We start from the raw sequence: 20,006 nt of genomic DNA on the forward strand, positions 1-20,006 counted from the left end.
CCCTGCCAGCACTGAACAGATAATTTTATTTGTCTGAACCATGATGTGCTGCATTTACATATATGCCCTTAAATGGCAGCAGCCTTTCTGTCTTCTGACAGCAAACTGCAGACTCAGGTTTACTACTGCTTGCCATCCATCACTTACTAGTTTCTTCCGGAAATGAAAGATGTCAAAATTACCCTGAATATTTGGATTCTGGATGACCTTTTTTTAAGTACTTGTCTACTTTAAGTCACTTATCTACTCAGTTGTCTATCCAGTTTAGTTATGGTTCTTCCTGTGATTTAATCCTGAATTTTTAAGGCAACAAAGCTCATGTGATCACTCTTTTTGTGCACGTGTTTGTGTGTGAGACAACGTACAGTTCTGTTTGCATGTCCTTAGCAAGCACTGAACCACTGGCAAGTTTCAGTTAAATCTGACAGATAGGTAGCAGTCTCTGAGATAAGAGTTTTCATTTTAAAAAGCTGCTGGCTATATGGAGAGACACCCACTTTCCCCACTGAGAAAAATAGCCGTTAACACTAAGCTGCTTAGCCATTCTGTTAGGCACCTCTAAGCCAGCCAGCGTACATATAGCTACAACCTGGCCACAGGATGTGCTGTTCCAGGTAGGTGATACAGGAGGGAGAAGAGGAGCACTGTGTGGTAGGAGGAAGGAACTGAAGGTTTGAGAGATGCAGGATATAAATCCAATGGAAACAAGCCTTTGTTCTGCTGCCTTCTGGGTACTTTTTTCACCACTTCAGCAAAAACATAGCAGTTTCCATAGACTATGTGGTGAATATCGCCATGTGATCTGTTTAATATTTTACAGGACATAATTATGTAATCAAGCAATAATTATATGACTCTTCCTTAATGTATTTTAATCACTGCTTGTATCTGAGGATCTGTATTCTGCAGCTAGCAATAAAGTCCTTACCACTGGATAGTTTCCTACAGATTACAGAAAAGTGGTGACTTCAAACCAAATTAGAGGTCAAACCTTGTTTCTCAATACAGATACTGCATATTCAAAGACTTTACTAGCCTCTGTCATTTAAAACTGCTCTACAGACGCAAATCAGTGACAAAATCAGCTATACAGGGTTCAGAACATATTTCTTCAGGTCTGTGTAGATGAATATTTTGGACTTGCGTTCTCATTTCTCTCCATTCTTTCTCTGTCTTCCTTAATATGCTGGTCATGTCTTGCTGTTCCTTCAGCCACAAGGGCTCAAAATAGAAATGTTCCTGATTCTCTATCTCTGTTCCCAGAACATCCTGGAGATGAAAGTCTATGATGAAAATGCAGTCACTAAAGATGACCTCCTCTTTGCTATCCTCTTCGATGTAGCTAAAATCCAGCTTGGAGAAACTGCTTACTTGACTTTTCAGCTAAATCCACAGGTGAGGAATAAAACTGCCTTGGCCACAAGAAGGATACATATTTTTGGTATTACTTCCTAAATAAGTTCTTGTAGAGCAACTGTAAGTGGAAGGGTTTATTTCCAGTGGTACTTCATGCACTTTGTAAAGTACCCTCCAAACCTTTCTCAGCAGAAAGCACTCCTTACCTTGGACTTCATCCTGAAAGTTTTGACTAGCTCCTTAAACCTCTTAGCAGAGTTTTTGATACCAGAGTTCCCTTTTGTCTCTTTCCTGACTCTGATACTTTTGTTAGAGGTAGTAGACCCCATAGCCATTGCACAGAGAGTCTCTGACAGAATTTCTTTTCCTGAGCCCAGCAGATATGAGTTCAGGCACACTCTAGCACAGCTTTTGGAATACTTACTTTTAATACTAATACTTTTTGTCATGTAGTTTTTTCATGTATACCTGAATATAACACAAAGATCCATGCTGAGATGATAAAACCTGTAGGTGGCCCATTACCGTAACTATCTCATCACTTCAGTGTACCTGAACACATATATGATGACTTTAGCATGGGCTTTGGGTTTCCAGGTTAGATGTTTTGTATATGTATATTGTTTCACAGGCTTTTCTTATGGGATATGCTATGGCATTCAGCTTGCATAGAGGTACTATTGGCAGGAAATCTATTAATTTGTCTGATAACCAATCAACACAGTATCACTGTTAGGGGAGTCCTTTCGATCAGAACTGAGAAGGCCCTGTGTTATCCAAGAGTAATGTTCCCCAGAAAAGTCAAAGCTTTAGACAGCGTTTTGAGCCAGCAGCCATTGCAGGCAGAGGGCTGGGCTTTACCTAAGTGACCATTTTACTCTGCCACACAACTGAATGGACAAGTGCAAACAATTGCTGTCCATCAGCTGAGAGCTGACATTTACCAGTGTAGGGAAAATATAACTTCCAAAATCACTCTGACTCATTTGCTTTCACTCATCCCAGCATATGATAAAAGAGGAGGGAAATTGGATTTTAAAAGCTATTTCAGGAGCCAGAATAATCAGTGACGAGATTAGCTGGTGAGAAAGAAAATGGCTTCAAATGCTCAGAATTAATTCATCTTTTACAGACACAAGAGGTGCTGGAGGTGGAGTTTGCATTAGAGAGCATGTGAGTAAAAACTCTATGGGACTGAAGAACTGTACTCTGTAAAAGCAAGCAGTCATAAATACAGGTAGGGTTTAATGTGATATAGTTTAAAACAATAAGTATCACAGCAACAACAGGTGTTTATTAAGTTAGTTGCATATTAGCAGAAACACTGTGCTCCTTATCTACCAAGAATCATCCTGTATACTAATCTTCCCCAACATTTCCTGGAGAAGGAAGGGAAGAAGAAGGAGGAGGGAGAAGTGTAACAAGAACTGCAACCACAATGCTTATTATTACTATTCATTACAATTACCTTTAACAAAAATAAGGAAGCCACATCTCAGATATCTCCTTTGAAAACAAGAATGCATTTAAAAATCAGTGACTTATTGGAGACACTACTGGACAAGGCAGCCTGCAAGGAAAGTGTTATTCCTGCTGTTCATTTAAAGTTGCATTTAGCTCAGCTTAGTTCTGATTACATTTTTTTTTCTGTTTTTCAGTCCGGTTCCTCCTGAAAAGCTTGTCAGTAATGGTGTATTAGTGGTAATTTTTAATTGCTTCTATTTCTCTTCTACCTTATGTTCATTTTCATACTGGAGGTGGGATCAGTGGATCTGGGAGATGCCCCAACACCTCACTGCAGATAGAGCTGAAGGAGAGGTAGACAATTGGATGCTGTGTTTGCCCCAGCCACCATCACACTGTGGGCCTGGGATGCCCACAAAACTGTCCTCCATCACCAGCCGACAGCGAGCCCCTTGGCTGAGAGGAAGGTGCTGCCCCATTGACTCTCTGTGTCTGTATCATCCCCTGCAGGGACTTCTCTTAGCAAGCCCATCACAGCCACCATGTTTTCCCCACTTCTACATGATGATATAGAAGTAGCTCTCTTGAATGCTCCTGACTGACTGTTTAGAGGAGGTAGCAGGAGACTGCGAAACTTCACCAAATGCAGCTGTCTGCAAGGAGACCCTTGTGATCTGGCTGACCCACCATCCCACCCTCGTGAGGCCCACCCTCTGCATGCTCCTATTCCTTCCCTGGTTGTTTCCCCTCCCTTCTCAACCCTGGAAAACCTTAGGATAGACCACAGCACTGCTGCCGTTTTTCTTTCAGCTAAAATCCCAGCATGTCTTCAGAGTGCCTATGTTATTCTCTTATCAGCCTAAGTAAACTAAAGGTGGACAGTTTTCTGGATCCCAGGAAGCCCTGGTGGCAAGGCATAGATAGCAAGGAAGTGACTCAGATGTGGCATGTTTTGTATACTTAATTCTTTAATCATTCATCCCTGCTACAGTCTCGTGAAATTTCCTGCTTGGAAGTCCAGGTGGACAATAGATGGATGAAGAAAGAAGCTTCAGGTTAGACCTCAAACTAGAAAGAAGAAATCTTTTTTTTAATAGTAAATTTTTTAAAAAAGCATAACTTTCAATTTTTGATTTTTTAATGTCAAGAAAAGTGCTACAAGGAAGGAAACACAGTGACTGTGGGTTTTGAACCCTGTGAAGTAGAAACAACTTGGATGTTTCAGAGCTTCTCATTTTCTGTCATTTTCTCATCCTGTAATTTCCCTATTTTGTTCTTTTAGTCAGAGCAAAGGAATTGCATGGTTAGGAATACGTATGGGACCACAGATCCGGCAACTGTACAATGTATGTCTGTCTGTGCTGACCAACTATGAAAACCGGACTTCAAAATTAGACCATGAAACTTATTAGTACTGTAAAATAGAATTTAATAAATTTTTCTATATCAATAATTTACTTTCTGCTGAATCTTCCTTCATTGCTGACTTTCTGCAAGGGCTTCTTCTGCTGCTACGTGAGCTCTTCATCTCTTTTTCTTTTTCTGTAATGCTCTTTGTTTGGATAATTATTATTTAGAATCTGGAACCTTTTTGCATAGTTAATGGCTTGTATGTAAAAACAGCTTCTAAGTGATTGCTTAATGTTCTGTTTCTGTAATCATAATCATTAGTTTCTCCATATGCGTGTTTTTTTGTTTTTTTGTTTTTGTTTTTTTTTTTAGAAAAAGACTTCTTATTTACAGTGAAAGGATCCTATGAAGAGAGGCAGAAACTTTCACTGCGCTCTCCCCTCAAGCCTGAAGAGCCCATTGTGTTCCATTATGTCAAGTACAGTCAATCAGAACTACGCCTTGCACTACCAGAAAAGAAGTCACGTTTCTGCTTGGTATGTTATCATTAGCTTAAGTAAGCACAATAAACTGATGATTTTCCATACTTACAAGAAACTTCAGTGAGGCAATTGGAAAGAATTTGTATTTTTAACTAAAAATCATCTTGCACGATCTTCTGCACTGGAAGAGCACAATACCCCCTAAAACACCTAAGTATCAGATGCCAGCTTGGAAACTGCTGGATATTGACCCTGTCTGAAAAAAAAAATAGGTTTGTGATAGTGTTTTTTTGTGGTGTGTATATTAAATATTTTTCTACGTTATAATATATTTTTCAGTGTACGTCAGGTGAGGAGAAAAGAGACAGCGATGCATCCCTTACTATTCCTCTGGATTCACTTCCCTTCAAGGAGAAAGTAGCAGTAGCCAAGGTGATTGATGCCAACTTTTTAGAATAAATCTGAAGATATGATCCGAAGAGTGATGGTCTTGAGCTAAATGGATGGCTGTGAAGTAGAGGTTTAGATATATAACTGCTAGTCCCTCTCATCTATACTCCACTGGGAATTAGAAAACTATGCCAAAATAATAACAGGCTATGCTGGGGGTGTGAAGGAATCTAGGAAGGGTATAGTGCCTTTAAGATACTCTAGCTATATTATGATGATTATCCTATGAAATAGATTATATTAAATAATGGTTTAATTAAAACTTGCACACAATATAGCAGACCATTCTCAGAATTTATGGCTTGTTTGATGATGTATGTGAGATGCTGGCAATATATGATCCTCAGGCCTGGCTGTTTCTTCCTACAGTACATGCTACAGTATGCTGCCTCTCATAAGTTTTTATAGGACAGGAATTCCCAAGGCTGGTATTGCCACAGAGGCCCCGCGTTATTGAACCACAATCTCCGCAGGTCCTGAGCAACATGGAGGAATTTTACACTTTTGGAATTATTTCCCAGTAAAAATACATTCATAGTGTGGCTAGAAGTGATTTCTTCTGTTCGTGAGCTGGTACTTAGATGGGATAAGTTTACATTTATAAATAGAGTGTTATAGACCTGTAAATTCTCATCTGAATTGAGTAGAAACAAAAATCAAACCCCCAAACATCCCAAACCAAATATTTACCAAAATGGGGGTATTTGACATATTTGTTATGTTATTCAACACAATTCAATATATACTTCCGTGGCTTTGGAGGATGTTGTGAACCCCTGGATATTGCCACATAGTGATAGTTTAGGCTCACCTGCACCTATTAAGGATTTCCTGACCTTATGTTAAGATGAATGTCTGTTCTGGCACCTGGTATGGTGCTGTGGTCTGTTTGTGAAGGGGTGAACTCCCTCTACATCCACGGGTGCTTCCGCTGCTCCAAATCGCAGCCTGACATTTGAAAGAGGGATTTTTGTGATCGCCTGGAGGTCTAACGCAGTTCAAACACTCAGGCAAGACAGGGTGCAGCTTGATGGAGTCAGTGACGGTGGTGGTTGCTGTATACAGCTCTGTATACCTAAAATAGCCGAAACTTTAGGATAAAATATTTGAGTGAAAATAAGGTGCACTTGTAGAATTTTTTAAAATTATATGGATTTTCTGATTGTTTTGGCTTTGGGGCTACAGTAGTGCTCTCAGGAAAAGTGAAGGGCTTCAACCCTGACTTAAAGGAAAAGATAATGCATAAAATCATCTCCAGTACTTATATTGTGTTTTTCAGGATGAAACAATCAATTTACATGTGAAGTCAAACGACTGGTAAGAAAACCTCTCTTTGGGTTTAGTGGTTGTGAATAAAGATGTTGGCCAGGTTTGTTGTCGTCTTACTTCTTTCTATATCTAAAGGAGATAGTACTTAGTCATTGGTTTTATTTACCTAGAGGAGTGTTAGTTATCTGTGACTAGAAGCTAGATGTTTCTAACTATGCTGGTTGAAATTTTCCATTATCTGTGTTATTGCAGCAGTTCAGGTTTGATGGGGAGAATATTCTTTTCCGGATGCAAAATCCCTGGACCTCAAGCTTATAAAAATATGCATTTATTCTGAACTTTAAAAAAATTCAGAATATTTTTATATATACAGCTTGGAGGCCTTCTGGCAACAAACTGTAAATATTCCACTGTTAATAGTATCTGTATATAGATTGCAGTATTTGTTAGACAGTTCTTGAAAATCAGCATAGAAGTAAACAGTATTTCCACTTTTTCCATAAGATTTTACAATTTTTTTTGGCTCTCAGCCTCTTCTCCACCTTGTCTATGCTCTCTGCTGATGTGCCTCTGTGGGGCTGTAAGACTGGCTTTTCTTAGTCTAGTTATGGAGTTAAAGACTTGCAAGTACAGGTCCAGATGTTAATTGATCACATAACTAGGCTTTACTTACTGTTTCACCCTGGACTATGTTTAAGGACAAAAAAATTAGATGTTCGCTTGGCATTTGATCTATGTGCGGAGGAAAAAAATTTCCTACAGAAACGGAAGAAGTTTGTGGCTTCTGCTCTTAAAAAAGCCCTTTGTTTAGAGCAAGACCTACAGGACCATGAGGTACGTGGAGCACCATTCGGTTTGGATTGTGCTGTGTAAATGGAATGTGTTATGTTTGTAGCTGTTAGTATATTGTTCCTTAATCAGCACTGAGGTATTCAGTGTCCCACGTTAAGCATCCAAAATGTTTAGATGAAACAATAGGAGAGCAGGAGTAGTATTAAAACTGCTTGCTATACCAGTTTACTGAGAAAATAACCATGAACCAGTGTTTTTTTCTCTGCCTTATTTCCTTTTCATCTGTGACTTACAGTCCTACTCTCTTACTTGAGCATTCAGTCACCAAGGCCCCAAATAAGATATTTTATAATATCAGATTTTGGGGGGAAAACCTAGCACTTAGTGATATGTAACACTGATAAGAACTTTTCTTACCGAACACTTTCTTGTGATGCTCATCACGTCAGCTATATTGTCACTATGACAGCACAGAGACATTCACATTCTTCTGTCAGCTATCTGACTTGGAGCAATTGTCTTTAGAAATCATACATCATTCTGGATAACCCTGATACATCAGTTTTCATTTGAAATTTAAGATAAGCATAGATCTCAGAATATAAGAAACCCCAGCTCCTTCAAAAACAAATCTGAGTCTCAAACTCCATTTTACAGTTTAGAATCCAAGTAAAAGAAATATTCCAGTCTTTCAAAATGTCACTTTGATTTTTATGTTTATACCTTAGAATCACCTTAGTTTTTTATGACACTCATAACAGAAAAAAATACTGTGCTCCTTCCAAGAAGACATTCCCTAGGGTCCAGAGAGGAAAACAAGAGGGGGCAGGAGGCACAAGATACCTCAGAATTTAGCACTGTTTAAGTGCAGTTCAGGGTTTTTAGCACTGTAATCCAAATCAGGTTTCCATGCAATTAGGCTTTGTGGTTCATCACTGTGATTAAGTACTTTAGGTATTTAATGGCAGATATAATCCAGTCATTGCAACTGACTTATAAGAGAGAATGAGATCTTCTGGTTCTCAAAACAGAGCTCTCATCAGATGATGTTCCAGCTAAGGAAAATGCAGTCTAATACTCATGTGCCTTGAAACAAGAAGTTTTGAGCTGTTTCAATAAGTCAGCATGTAACAATTTAGAAGCTGGAATCTTTTCATCAAAAATGTCAAAACTAGAAAATTGCCATTTAAAAAAAAAATTTCTGTGCAAAATACCAGCATTTCATTTCTTCCTCCCTTACTTTGGGAAATACTGAAATGTCAGACTGTCTTGTAGGACAGGAATTCTGTAATTTACTCAGCTCTAATCCGATGTGCTGATGTAAGCTAAGTTGTTGCTTACCAACTGCTTGTGTTGATATGTAAACAGGTACCAGTCATAGCAGTCATGACAACAGGGGGTGGCACCCGGGCACTGACATCTTTGTTAGGCAACCTGTTGGGCCTTCAGAAGCTGGATCTCTTAGACGCTATTTCATACATCACTGGGTCATCCGGCTCAACATGGTAAGAATACCCTGAACAAAGCTGTCATTTGTCACCTCTGTAGTTTGCTCTATGAAGAGATTTATTGTCTTCATTTTGGTAAAAGAAAGCGTACTTTTTTAGTGTCAGGCTGTTTTGTTGTTGCATTGGGATAGCTTCTGAAACTAGGATCACATTGTAAAATATTTCACTTGTTTTTATTATGTTGGAGTTTTCAATTTCTATTCCAAAATTGACTCTATCCTAATTTTCACCTGCCTAATATTTGATAGTTAACTCACAGTGTTTAGCATGTTGATTTAGTTAAATGCAGTAACTTACTTATTCATACATGACAGATTTTCTAGAATCCCTAGGAATCCTTATATAGCCACACTGAGAGGTTCAAATAAAGACAAACAAGCCTGCCACAACAGTTATTTTATTTCCTCAAGTTCAGGGAATTTTTAAAGCCCAGCATGAAAAGCAAGATGAGGTTTCTCCCTGGCCACATCATCAGCAGGAGAGGGGAACAGTGAAATGATGGAGCTGCTCCCTCAAAGCCTAAGCCAGCATATGGCCTGGCATTGCTAATGAGGAAGAGCTTATTCCCTGGCCCCTTGCTTCATCTCTAGAATCTTTCCTGGAAGCTGATGTGTGATTTGAGTGACCCTGGTGGCAAATCGTAGCTAGGTGTGCAAAGTCTGTGATACCCAGATTGCATGGAGGGGTTTTTTACAAGTCTTCAAGTTTCGCTAGGGATTTGGAGGTCCTCTAAATCCGAAAATCTTTTCTCCTCCTTGATAAACTGAGCCCAAAAGGTGTTTTCAATGGATCTCAAGTAGTTCACCTGATGTAGTCCTTAAATCCAAGCCTAAGAAGTGAATGTATATGTGAGGATATGATCATGTATTTCCTTTCTTTTCCCTAGGACCTTGTCACATTTGTATCAGAGCACTGACTGGTCACACAAGGATCTGTCTGGACCAATTAGTGAAATCCGGAGGCACATGACCAAGTGCAAGCTGAGTTGCTTTTCCTTGGAAAGTTTTAAGTACTATGACAAGGAACTAAAGCTGCGGAAGCAAGAGGGATACCAGATCTCTAGTGTTGATTTGTGGGGACTTCTACTGGAAAAAGCATTAAATGATGGGGTACTGTGCCTCTATTTTCCCTGTCTGTTACTGAACACTATTGTACTGAAAATGAAACTCTAGGGACAGGTGCTGACCTACGAGTATGCCAGCGTTATCCAGGCAGATGATTTCTCCTGACTAACAGGGATTTGACCCCATGTGTCTCAGCACATAATTACCAGCTCCGAAGGTGCTCAGTAGAGCAGGGAACCTATATCTCCTTCTACCTGTATGAGTATTTGAGCTCCTAACAGCAGAGTTCTGCTCTTGCTTTCTTTTTCTCTTTTTCTCTCTATAAGAAATTAAATAATCCATACAAAATGCGTGCACTTACTGAGAGGAAAGAGAGCCTGTTGTACCACAGAATGTCCTACAGCTCATCAGTAACCTAATGAGCTTATGTGGATGTGTAAATGTTTAGATCATTTTTTTGTTAAAAAAATGTATGGACAGAAAATGAGTGAAGAGAATAAGAAAATGTAACTGGAAACAAATATTTATTATTCTTTAATCTTACAAGCCCAGACACAATGAATGAGAGATTCTTATTTACATACTTTGTCTTTTTTTGGTCAATTCACAGAAAAATGACCATAAACTTTCAGATGAGCGACAAGCATTGGATCAAGGTCAGAATCCTCTACCTATCTACATGATCCTCAACATCAAAGAAGATTACAGCCTTGCAGAGGTTAAAGGTGATGGCAGAACTGAGTTGTATCTGAGCTCAGCTGATGTATGAATGACTTGCATTATCAGTTAATAAAGGCCCTGCATTCCCTTGTACTTCAGAACTCCAGAACTCCTGTCCTCTTCCTCTTTCAATTTCTTTTATGCCCAGACTCTCTGAGGAACCCAGCTTCTGTGGGTAGGAGAAATCTGGGTAAGGCTCTTTAGGACAGCCAAGAAACGCCCAGGTCAGAGCCTTGTTTCCACATGTAGAGAAACTTAAGCCAATTGTTTTTGGTATAAACGTCATTTCTGTCTTATCTGGAGAGGGTCTTTGGAAAGGTCTGTATGAAAACCTTAAGGAAACATTGCTTCAGTGAGTGGCTGAAACTAGATGAATGATAACTCATTGCCCTGATGAAAACCAGTCTGTTGATAAGGCTTGTCCTGCAATTGCTTCCTTGTCATTTCAGAGCTCTGCCTGAAAGGAGGTAGGGATGAGATTCAGATTTAAAAGTCCATTTTGTGTCTCTGCTTGCAGAATGGGTGGAGTTCACCCCTTATGAGGTGGGATTCTTAAAATATGGAGCCTTCATTCACACAGAGGATTTTGGCAGTGACTTCTTCATGGGTCACCTGAGGAAGAAGCTCCCTGAATCTAGGATCTGCTTCATGCAAGGTGATATACTCACTTAGGAAAATTTGGATTGCGTAAAAATGTATTTGCTATAATACAGTTTCTGCACACTGCAACCAGTGCCCTGCAGCATGCAGCACTGAAATATAACGTACATGTTGTTCCTAACTTTGACTGAGTTCCTCAGATAGTGACTGGAGATAGGCTAACTGGGTAGAAATGTGTTCAAAGAAAGTTTCACATAATGCTATTCACTTCTGCTTTTCAGGTGATTCTTAAGTCTGAAGTTTCAGGGCTGTTTAAGAGTGTCTTTTAAAAAAAAAAAAAACAGCTCAGCAGCAGTTTCATATGGCAAATATTTGTATATTGAAACTGGAATCCTAAATCCAAATTTGTCTATGAATGGGTCTATTCTAAAACAAAAAGCAATATTATTGCTGAGTTTGTTATAAAATACAGCAATTTTGAGTAGTTTCCCAATTGTTAATAATATTTTTGCAAGTTTAATAGTGTTCTAAATTCTTTGCAATTTTGCTAGCATGATGAAATCAATGAGTTTTGCCACCCTTATCTCAGTAAAGTGGGTGGCTCCCAATAATGGATGAAAGACAGCTTTGAGGTTTTTATGTAATTAGTCTCAATTTAATTTTACATAATGCTAGGATTCTCTACCACACCCTTTAATATCCTGGTTCTCTGGAGTTAAGTTGTCTGTAGAAGAGTCCTTAAACTCTGAATAGTAGATTCATTACACGTAAATAAGCATGATACACTACAGGACACCAAGGATACCAGCAATATCCATGTCCAGTAAGAAAATGGTTTTTTCTTACTAGCTGAAAAACCTGTATAACCAGCAACATGGTGTGGTATTCCTTATTTGGTATGCAGAGAACTTGTACTCCTCAATGTATGATGCAAAAGGAGTCCAGAGTCATATTAGTACAATCATGAGAAAATATCTGGGTATGAAGAACAGAACCTTGTGTTTAACCATACAGACAGCTAATTCTCGGAACTTTAATGGCTATGCTTGGAGCTTTTAGTCATGTGATGAGTTAAGAAAGAGGTGACTTAGGAAGAATACTGTAGACAGCTATAAAATCCTGAATCAAGTGGAGAAAGTGAACAGAGAATCTAAATTCCCTATGTCTTCCTGTACGAGAATAAGGGGCACAGAGTGATGCAGTGGGAATTGGGTCCAGACCAAACAGAGTGAAATCATAGGATTCATTGGCAGGAGGTGTCATAGGAGCCACAAGTATAAATTGGTCCAAAAGGAGGAGGACAAATTCAGAGAAGGTAAGGCCATTGGTGTCTCTGAAACATAATAGCTGAGTGCAAGAACTAGCACTGGAAGTACCAAATCCAAAAGATTTGTGAGATGCTGGGAGAGTACAGTAAGGAAGAAATCCCTTTATACTTGCCATTTTCTCATTTTCTTCCCTTAAGCACCCTCTGCTGACCACCGTAAGTAGGAAGTAGATCATGGAGCTAGGTGGGACTACTGAGCCACTCTTCTGAGAACTCGTACCTCAGTTGCAGTTTTGCAATGGTGATGGTGTGGTCTAGGCATACTCAAGGTGGTCTGTTAGCAAAGAACCCAGCACCCCCAGTCTGGGCTCAGTCCTGATCCCAGTACCTGAATTTGGCAGGTGACCCCAAAGATACAGATGTATTTTTAGAAAGGACAAGATGGACAGTTAGAGTAACATTGCCACCTAGTGATATAACATACAAGTGCCCTCTTGATTTGCAATTAAAATGTACTATCAGCTATAGCGTGATGGTTTAAGGATACAAATGAGGTGTCATTTGGTGGAAGAGGTAATATGTTTTATGAGAGCAGTGGCTAGAGTTGGAAAGAATGGATGAACTTTTGGGGATACAAGACCTTCGGCTTTACAGAAGAAAGCCTGGGGTGCCTGAAAGCTTGTCTGTTTTTTCCATCTCTGTCAGCCTAGAAGAAGATGTTGCCTCTCCTTACAGTTCTTCAGCTAATACAGGTACCAGGAGGAGACAGTGAGAGAGATCTGGGCAACACTGTTATATTATCATGACTGAGTCATGGGGGGACACCAGCGTTTGGAAGATGTTAAAAATACTATACTCCTAGGGCCAGGGGAGCAGGAGTGATGGAGTAAGAAGACACCAAACGAAGACAGGAGAAATGGGGGTAGTTCTATTTTCACTTCAGGCCTGCACAATAGCTTCTCAAACTGCAGGGAACTGAGATTGTGTTTATGAAAACTGGCCAGCAGTTTTCTCCAAATGAACTCTGACTGCGCAGCTAAGTGTGGAGAGAGTCCCTATCTGATTTCTTAATCATACATTTCTAATATTTCTCAAGCAAGTCCCATTCCTACTATCATGAAGCAGAAGACCCTTGTTTTCTTGTCCACTCCACAAATAAGCTAGGTTTAAAAGGGAAATGTATTTCTATTATTAAATTAAGGAATGCATAATTATTGCGTTGTGGAATTCAAATTATTGCATCTTTTGCAATGTATGGCTTTTGCAAAGCTTTCACTGGTACAGATTTTCAAGGCAAAACTCACCACTGCCATAGCTGGCAGAGTTCTTCTGAAGGCCATGACAGAGCTGTGGAAAAAAATACGTTTCAAGCTCCAGGAGGCTTTTGGAGATTTCTGCACTGGGGAGACATTTTTAAATGTTAGAACAAAAGTGGAAAAAGAACTGTGGGAATGAGAAAAAGCAAGGAGAGGGAAATGAGTCTCACTCAAAATATCATGTGGCAAGGGAAAACTTAACAGGGACACTGAAGATCTCTTTTCTTAGGGGTCTACCCTGCACACAGTCCCAAAGTATGCTCTAGCTGCTTGAGTCTTGGCTTTTCAGGGGCAACCTCCAAACCTTTTGACTTTGTAAATGGTTGCATACATTATATTTTGTAGACCAAACCCTCACTTTTTGTGGAATGGCCTAGTTTTGCTCTCTGATGACTATTTTTTGTAGGACGGGCATATGCAGGCTAGAAAATCTTGGTTTGCAATATACCGATACAGATGTATGTGGCAATGAATTATAGTAGCTAAAGGCTTTATGCAATGGTTAAAACCATTTAGATTCTTCTCTAAAGACAAAATGTAAAAGAAATCACTGTGGATTTTGGTGAGAGATTGGAAAACTTGAAGCTTTCCTAGACTTGTTGCAAGAGTTAAAAGGTTTTTTTTAAAAAAAATCTGTAGAAAAAGCAAAGAGATGTTGTCCATTAAAATGGTTCCAAAGTGGTCTCTCTCTTCTTTACCATTACACAGGCCTGTGGAGCAATGTCTTCTCCTACAACCTGTTGGATGCCTGGCATTTGTCAGATCCTTCAGAAAGATTCTCACTGAGGTGCACCCAACCCAGAGCTGTTGATGTTGGTTGGTTATATTTCTATTTCTATTTTATCTGCTGTCTTATGAATCTTTAAATGACTATTATGTTCAGACACAAATAGTGTGAAATCTTCATGAAGGCTTTTTATATCTTAAAGCTAGGGCCAATACTGCACTGCTCCTTTTTTACTCTTAGCTGTCACATTGCTAGTGATTTGTAATTGGGTTTCTGCTCTCATATCTGAACTCATTCTCAGCAACATTATTTCTATTAGTCTCCTTTGGATGAATTTATGCAGGTGATGATTTGCGACCAAATATAAAACTACTGAAATTTTTAAACCAGATTATCTTTGTCAGAGGCCTTTCAGTGAACCTACATGTTGTTGCAAACATCTCAGTGCTGTGATCTCTGTCTGCCTTAGCAGATCACATGTTTTGAGTATTGCTGTTACAGAGTTGGAAATATCAATTATCTTGAACTGCGTTTTGTTTTTGTTTTTGATCTGGCTACCCATTTTTTGATTTGGATACCCATTTATGTTCCTTGGAAGTGTTGTGTTTGAATGTTAATAACAAGTTTGATTTACGTGCTCTTCTTCACTTCCTCCAGAGAGGAGTTGCAGAACAGTGAGCTCAATCAATGCCTTTGATAAAAGGTCTTAGGTCCTCATCCCCAACCCAATAAATTGCCATTTAGCACAGTCCTTTTTCTCTGCTCCTTTTCCAGGTGTCTAAATCTCTTGACAGCATTTTTGTTTAAACTAATCTTGGAAGAAATAGGTCCAAATTCTCAGCCTCCGCTAATTTACACACAGAGAATCCAACTATGACTTCTATCAAACAGTAGATCACTTTTTCCAGCTTTAAGAAGTTTGTTTCCACTCTCATTTTGTTTTCTAGGGAATATGCCTTACTGAATGTTGATTCTCTTCTTGTTCCTACTTTGAGATTGATATGATTATATGTTGCCATGTTTTATCAGGAACTTCTCTCCTTTAGCTAATGTTAGATGCCTTTGGTATTGCAATTATTACAAAGAACTGCATCAAGACAATAATTTGTTCATATCCTCTACCAATCAGCAGAACAAGAGCCTTTTCTACCAGCAAGGAACATTGAGTTGGAGACTTACTTGGTGACCCCTGAATGTGGCATCATGAGTATTGTTCGGCAGTTCTTGACAGAGCGGGTGATGGTTTCAAAGTTCTTCAACTTCCTAAAGGGATTCCAGATGCACAATGAATACCTACAGAGCAAAAGCTTTTGTATATGGAAAGGTAATAACCCCTGAATTTTAATTTTGCCTGGTTAGGTGGTTTGACATTTTTATTAGTGAAAAGAAGGTAGAAGATGATCAGGCTTTAATCTTCACTTGGGAAAAATAAATTCAATGTAACTAATTAAATGTCATCCAGTCAAATCAGCTGGACAGAGCTGAACATGCTTAACAGAAATGACTTTTTAGATCTCAGTCACTTTTTCCGCTGGACCTCAAGTGAATTTGCAAAACAATTCAAATTCTGGCACAGCTCTGTTTTTACTGAAATTAGAATTTAAATAGGTACTCCAAGAAGTCCCTTTGTTCCTGAGAAGGGTAACTATTGCTAGTCAAGGATGGGGGAAGAGCTGCATGAGAAGGGAAAGAGCTTGTCTTTTTACCTTGGACAAGATCTCTTTTATTCTGAGTCAAGGTTGAGCTTCAGTAAAGCAGCAAGGTCTTGGAAGAGCAAAAGCAATGGGAAGACAAGTCATGTTTTATTCCTCTTTTGTTAGCCAGCCAGCAGATCTATTACTTCTTCAGTATCACTTATCATAAGAAATATTTCCTTTTAGATACCGTGCTAGACAATTTCCCCAACCAGCTGACAGAAACAGCAGAGTTCCTGTGCCTAGCGGACACAGCTGGATACATCGATATCAGCTACCCACCACTCATGAGGCCAGAGAGGAAAGTGGATGTTGTCCTACACTTAAACTATTCTTCTGGATCACAGACGTTGGTGCGAGGGCTACTCTGTTTTCTCCAGTAATAACCACTGTCTTTTAGCCCTTTTTAATTCCTAAGGAGTCACAGTAGTTTATATAGAAGAAACTTACTATAGGAGAAAAAAAATCTTGGCTGACAGTTCCAGTTTCTACATGTCTAGATCTCATGGTGATGCTAATATACCATGGTAAATTCCCTAAAGAGAACAAAAATAGTATCTATTTTCTAAAGTTTTTATTTTAATTAAAGCTGTGATAGATAATTGGCTATCTCCTAGACCCATGTGCTACTGGGACCGCAATATAGCTGGCTACATTCTCTCTACCGAGTTTTTTTCTGGAACCAGTACCACCACTTAGGAACTCGTTTTGTTTCTGTCTTGTGATATCTAAAGATAGACACATGCAGTTGGATTAGAAGTAATTTGTCCAGCTGTCTTTAGTACAGGAACTTGTTATTTTTTCAAAGTCGTGGAGAAGAATGTCCTTTGATGTCATATTTACTGTTTCAAATACCAGCTAACAACTTGGCCTAGAATTCCTGTTGCTAGACATGGATGGGACAGAGCTTCTTGAAGACTAGGGATGAGTTTTCATAAGTGCCAACCAGATTCAGGAGCAAATGTCCTGTTTTCCAAAGTGGCTGACACATCTGCAAAATGAAACTAACATTTCAGTCAAGAAGATGTTTGTGCCATGATACCTACATCACTTTTTATAGCAAACTTTAGGCATCTGAGACAGTTGGGGCTTTTGAATATTTCATGCCAAGTTAACAAGATGTTTGTACCTTTGTGAATCTGTATTTAAAAATGTAACACTTCAGATTCCTGGCCTTTCTGCTGATTTTAGGATTTTTTCCAATAGTGGGCCTGTTTCTGTGCACTAACCAGCTGGGCCAATCCCTGTCTGCAGCTATGAACATTTTATTCATCTTGCAGATAGTTGCTGAGGAGGAGGTAGGACAGCAGTCAGGAGTTGAAGTTAGAGGCTGGGTCTTGAAATGTTATTCTTTTAATAACTAATAGTTAATATCTCACAAAAGAGACAAAGACCAGAAGAAACACTGATAGTGAGCACGGCTCCCTGATCTTTGCGGGGAAGCCTTTGACGGATGTGTAGAGCAATGAAGAAAGTTGGGGGGGTAGCATTTCTGACTCCTTTTTTTCTGTCTAAACACAGCCTTTGGAAGAAGCCTCTAAGTACTTCTCAAAACAGGGAATCCCGTTTCCCAAAATTCACCTGAGTGATGAAGAAAAGAATAATCTAAAGGAGTGTTATATCTTTGAAGACAGAGAGACCCCTGAGGCGCCGATAGTGGTATTTTTCCCACTGGTGAATGACACGTTCAGAAAGTACAAAGAGCCGGGTAAGCTGCGGGAGCAGCCGGTCACCCTGCTGCTGCCGGATGGGAGGCCGGGGACTGCCTGGGCCGTGTGCCGGCAGCGCCGGGCCCCCCTTCCCACCCTGGGCCTTGCTTCCTCGGGGCGGGAGGAAGCCCGGAGGCACGGGCCGGCGCAGAGCGGCCTGGTGCTGCGCCGGGGTGCCCCGTCCTCCGGGCAGTGGGAGCAAGCGCAAGGCCTGCTGAGGCCTGCGCGGCTCCTGAGGGACGGTCGCTTGGTTTCCCTCTCTTGTGCTCAACCGTTGGTCCCGTTTGCCCTCCACCCAGCTACAGGCCCTGGGAGAGTCGGACCTGGCGGGGCCTTTCCCCCATCTTTACCCTTCTCCCTGTCGTACCCCAGCGTCCCCTGAGCGACGGGGAGCTCAGCCGTGCACGGTGCGGTCTGCTCCGGGCCGGCGCGACGCAGCTCAGGACAGCCCAGCCACAGGCGCACGTCTGTTTACGAGGCCACCGGGCCCCTCCAGAGGCCACCGGGTCCCTCCAGAGGCCACGGCCCCTCTGCACCAGCCTGGAGCAGAAAGACTAGAGCCCACCTGAAAGATGAGGGGGAGCTTAATCTCTCGGCACAATTGCCAGAGAGAAACCTCCCTTTTTGCTAAAACAAACCATGACTTAAAAAAGTGCTGGGTCCACAGAAGTGTCCTAGTAACGGTCTGTCTTTACTTGGCAGGGGTGGAACGCAGCCCGGCTGAGACGGCACAGGGTAACGTGGACGTTTCCAGCCTTTTCTCCCCTTACTGTATAAACAATTTTACCTACACGGAGGAGGAATTTGACAAGTTGGTAAAACTGACCAGCTACAACATTCAGAACAACAAACATTTGATTCTTCAGGCTTTGAATTCAGCGATAGAACAGAAAAAGCAACAGAAAAAATAAATGCCATTCCAAGTTTCAGAAAGATACTCGGATCATTTTTTTCCATGCAGAAGAAACAAAAACCTGTTTGTCAATGAACAATACAGACTTGGGAAAGTACTAAGATTGTTCTTAGCTTGTGGTTCCTCTCTACCAAGCTGCAAGCCAAGATACACCAATTAAACAAAATAATGATTAGCCTTGTAGGTGCTTATTTAATTGGATTTTCACTGTTGAACATTTTATAAGTTTTCATGTATATATATATACACACACACACACGTATATATATACAGACATATATATACACATGTGTATGTGTATATACACACTAAACGAAGAGTTGCTAGGAAATATAGGACATATTGACAAGCTTTTAAGTACATGCATGGAGGACAGCAATGCAAATTCTTTTAAAATTTACTGCATTGGTAAAAGTTACATGTAAAGTGCAGATAAATAAACTACAGATATTTTACTTATTCTAAACTTAGTGCAAACAGAAAAATAGGTAATAAACCTGGACAGTTTTAAAGAAATAGAGAAAAGTATATTGTATTTTTTATTATTTCATGTCAGCATGAAATTTAGTTGCAAATACCATGCAAAACTATACATAGAAGTTATAGAAAAGAGAGTTCATGTGGAAAGTATGTGTTTTTCTGTACTTTTAAATTTACAAATTTTATTTTGGTTTGGAAAATCCCCTAGAAGTGACTGTTCCAAACTCTGATGTGAGTCAAGATCAGCTCTTACAGTGCATGTGTAAGTACCTAACCTGGGGTTGTGCTTTTCTGTAAGGACCCATGGCTCCAGCTCAGCATCTACTTCCCATTAATTTCAACAAGTTTAGTAGTAGTTCCTGTTATTATAATGTAGGGATGCTATGAGCATAATAACATTAAAAACTGGAAGACATTCAGATTTTATGGTAATGGAGCAAGCTAAGTGTTCTATGCTGATATCTAATTTACATTGACGGGCAATTATATAACTTTTTCAGTTCCTAAATGTTTACAAGCAACACAAGCACTTTTCATTGAGCTCATTTTTGAGCTGAAGACCAAAATAATTATTTGCTTTATGAAGGATTTTAATAACATAAATACTCTGTAAAACTGTTTCATTACAACAGAGATGTTGATCTAAAAAAATAAAATGTTTCAGTCAGTATCATCTACCCTTAATTACTTCAAATTTGAATGAAACTCATTAACTTGTCTATGTTGAAGTAACATGTATTAGCACACACACAGCTATGAGTGGTACATTATGAATTATGCAATCATAGTGAAAATAGAAAATAAATCCTTAAACAAAATCCTAAATGAAATGTGAAGTTCTAAAA

The 20,006-nt window shown here is 39.7% G+C and overlaps 1 protein-coding gene across 1 annotated transcript in view; it reads left to right on the forward strand.

Annotated features, from left to right (window-relative positions):
* Window positions 1-19,934, forward strand: part of LOC112980634 (cytosolic phospholipase A2 epsilon-like) — a 37,784-nt gene extending 17,850 nt beyond the window's left edge. Inside the window, exons 4-20 of the mRNA XM_026095636.2 lie at window positions 1,264-1,395; window positions 2,489-2,529; window positions 3,015-3,057; window positions 3,812-3,875; window positions 4,543-4,706; window positions 4,992-5,084; window positions 6,382-6,419; window positions 7,070-7,205; window positions 8,532-8,668; window positions 9,558-9,780; window positions 10,346-10,460; window positions 10,973-11,110; window positions 14,347-14,454; window positions 15,495-15,689; window positions 16,246-16,412; window positions 17,581-17,767; window positions 18,471-19,934. Of these exons, the coding sequence (XP_025951421.1) occupies window positions 1,264-1,395; window positions 2,489-2,529; window positions 3,015-3,057; window positions 3,812-3,875; window positions 4,543-4,706; window positions 4,992-5,084; window positions 6,382-6,419; window positions 7,070-7,205; window positions 8,532-8,668; window positions 9,558-9,780; window positions 10,346-10,460; window positions 10,973-11,110; window positions 14,347-14,454; window positions 15,495-15,689; window positions 16,246-16,412; window positions 17,581-17,767; window positions 18,471-18,679 (2,190 nt within the window). The 3' untranslated portion in view covers window positions 18,680-19,934. The remainder of the gene's footprint in view (window positions 1-1,263; window positions 1,396-2,488; window positions 2,530-3,014; window positions 3,058-3,811; window positions 3,876-4,542; window positions 4,707-4,991; window positions 5,085-6,381; window positions 6,420-7,069; window positions 7,206-8,531; window positions 8,669-9,557; window positions 9,781-10,345; window positions 10,461-10,972; window positions 11,111-14,346; window positions 14,455-15,494; window positions 15,690-16,245; window positions 16,413-17,580; window positions 17,768-18,470) is intronic.
* The last annotated feature ends 72 nt before the right edge of the window (window positions 19,935-20,006 follow it).

This window comes from Dromaius novaehollandiae, chromosome 5 (assembly GCF_036370855.1).
Source record: "Dromaius novaehollandiae isolate bDroNov1 chromosome 5, bDroNov1.hap1, whole genome shotgun sequence".
NCBI lineage: Eukaryota > Metazoa > Chordata > Aves > Casuariiformes > Dromaiidae > Dromaius > Dromaius novaehollandiae.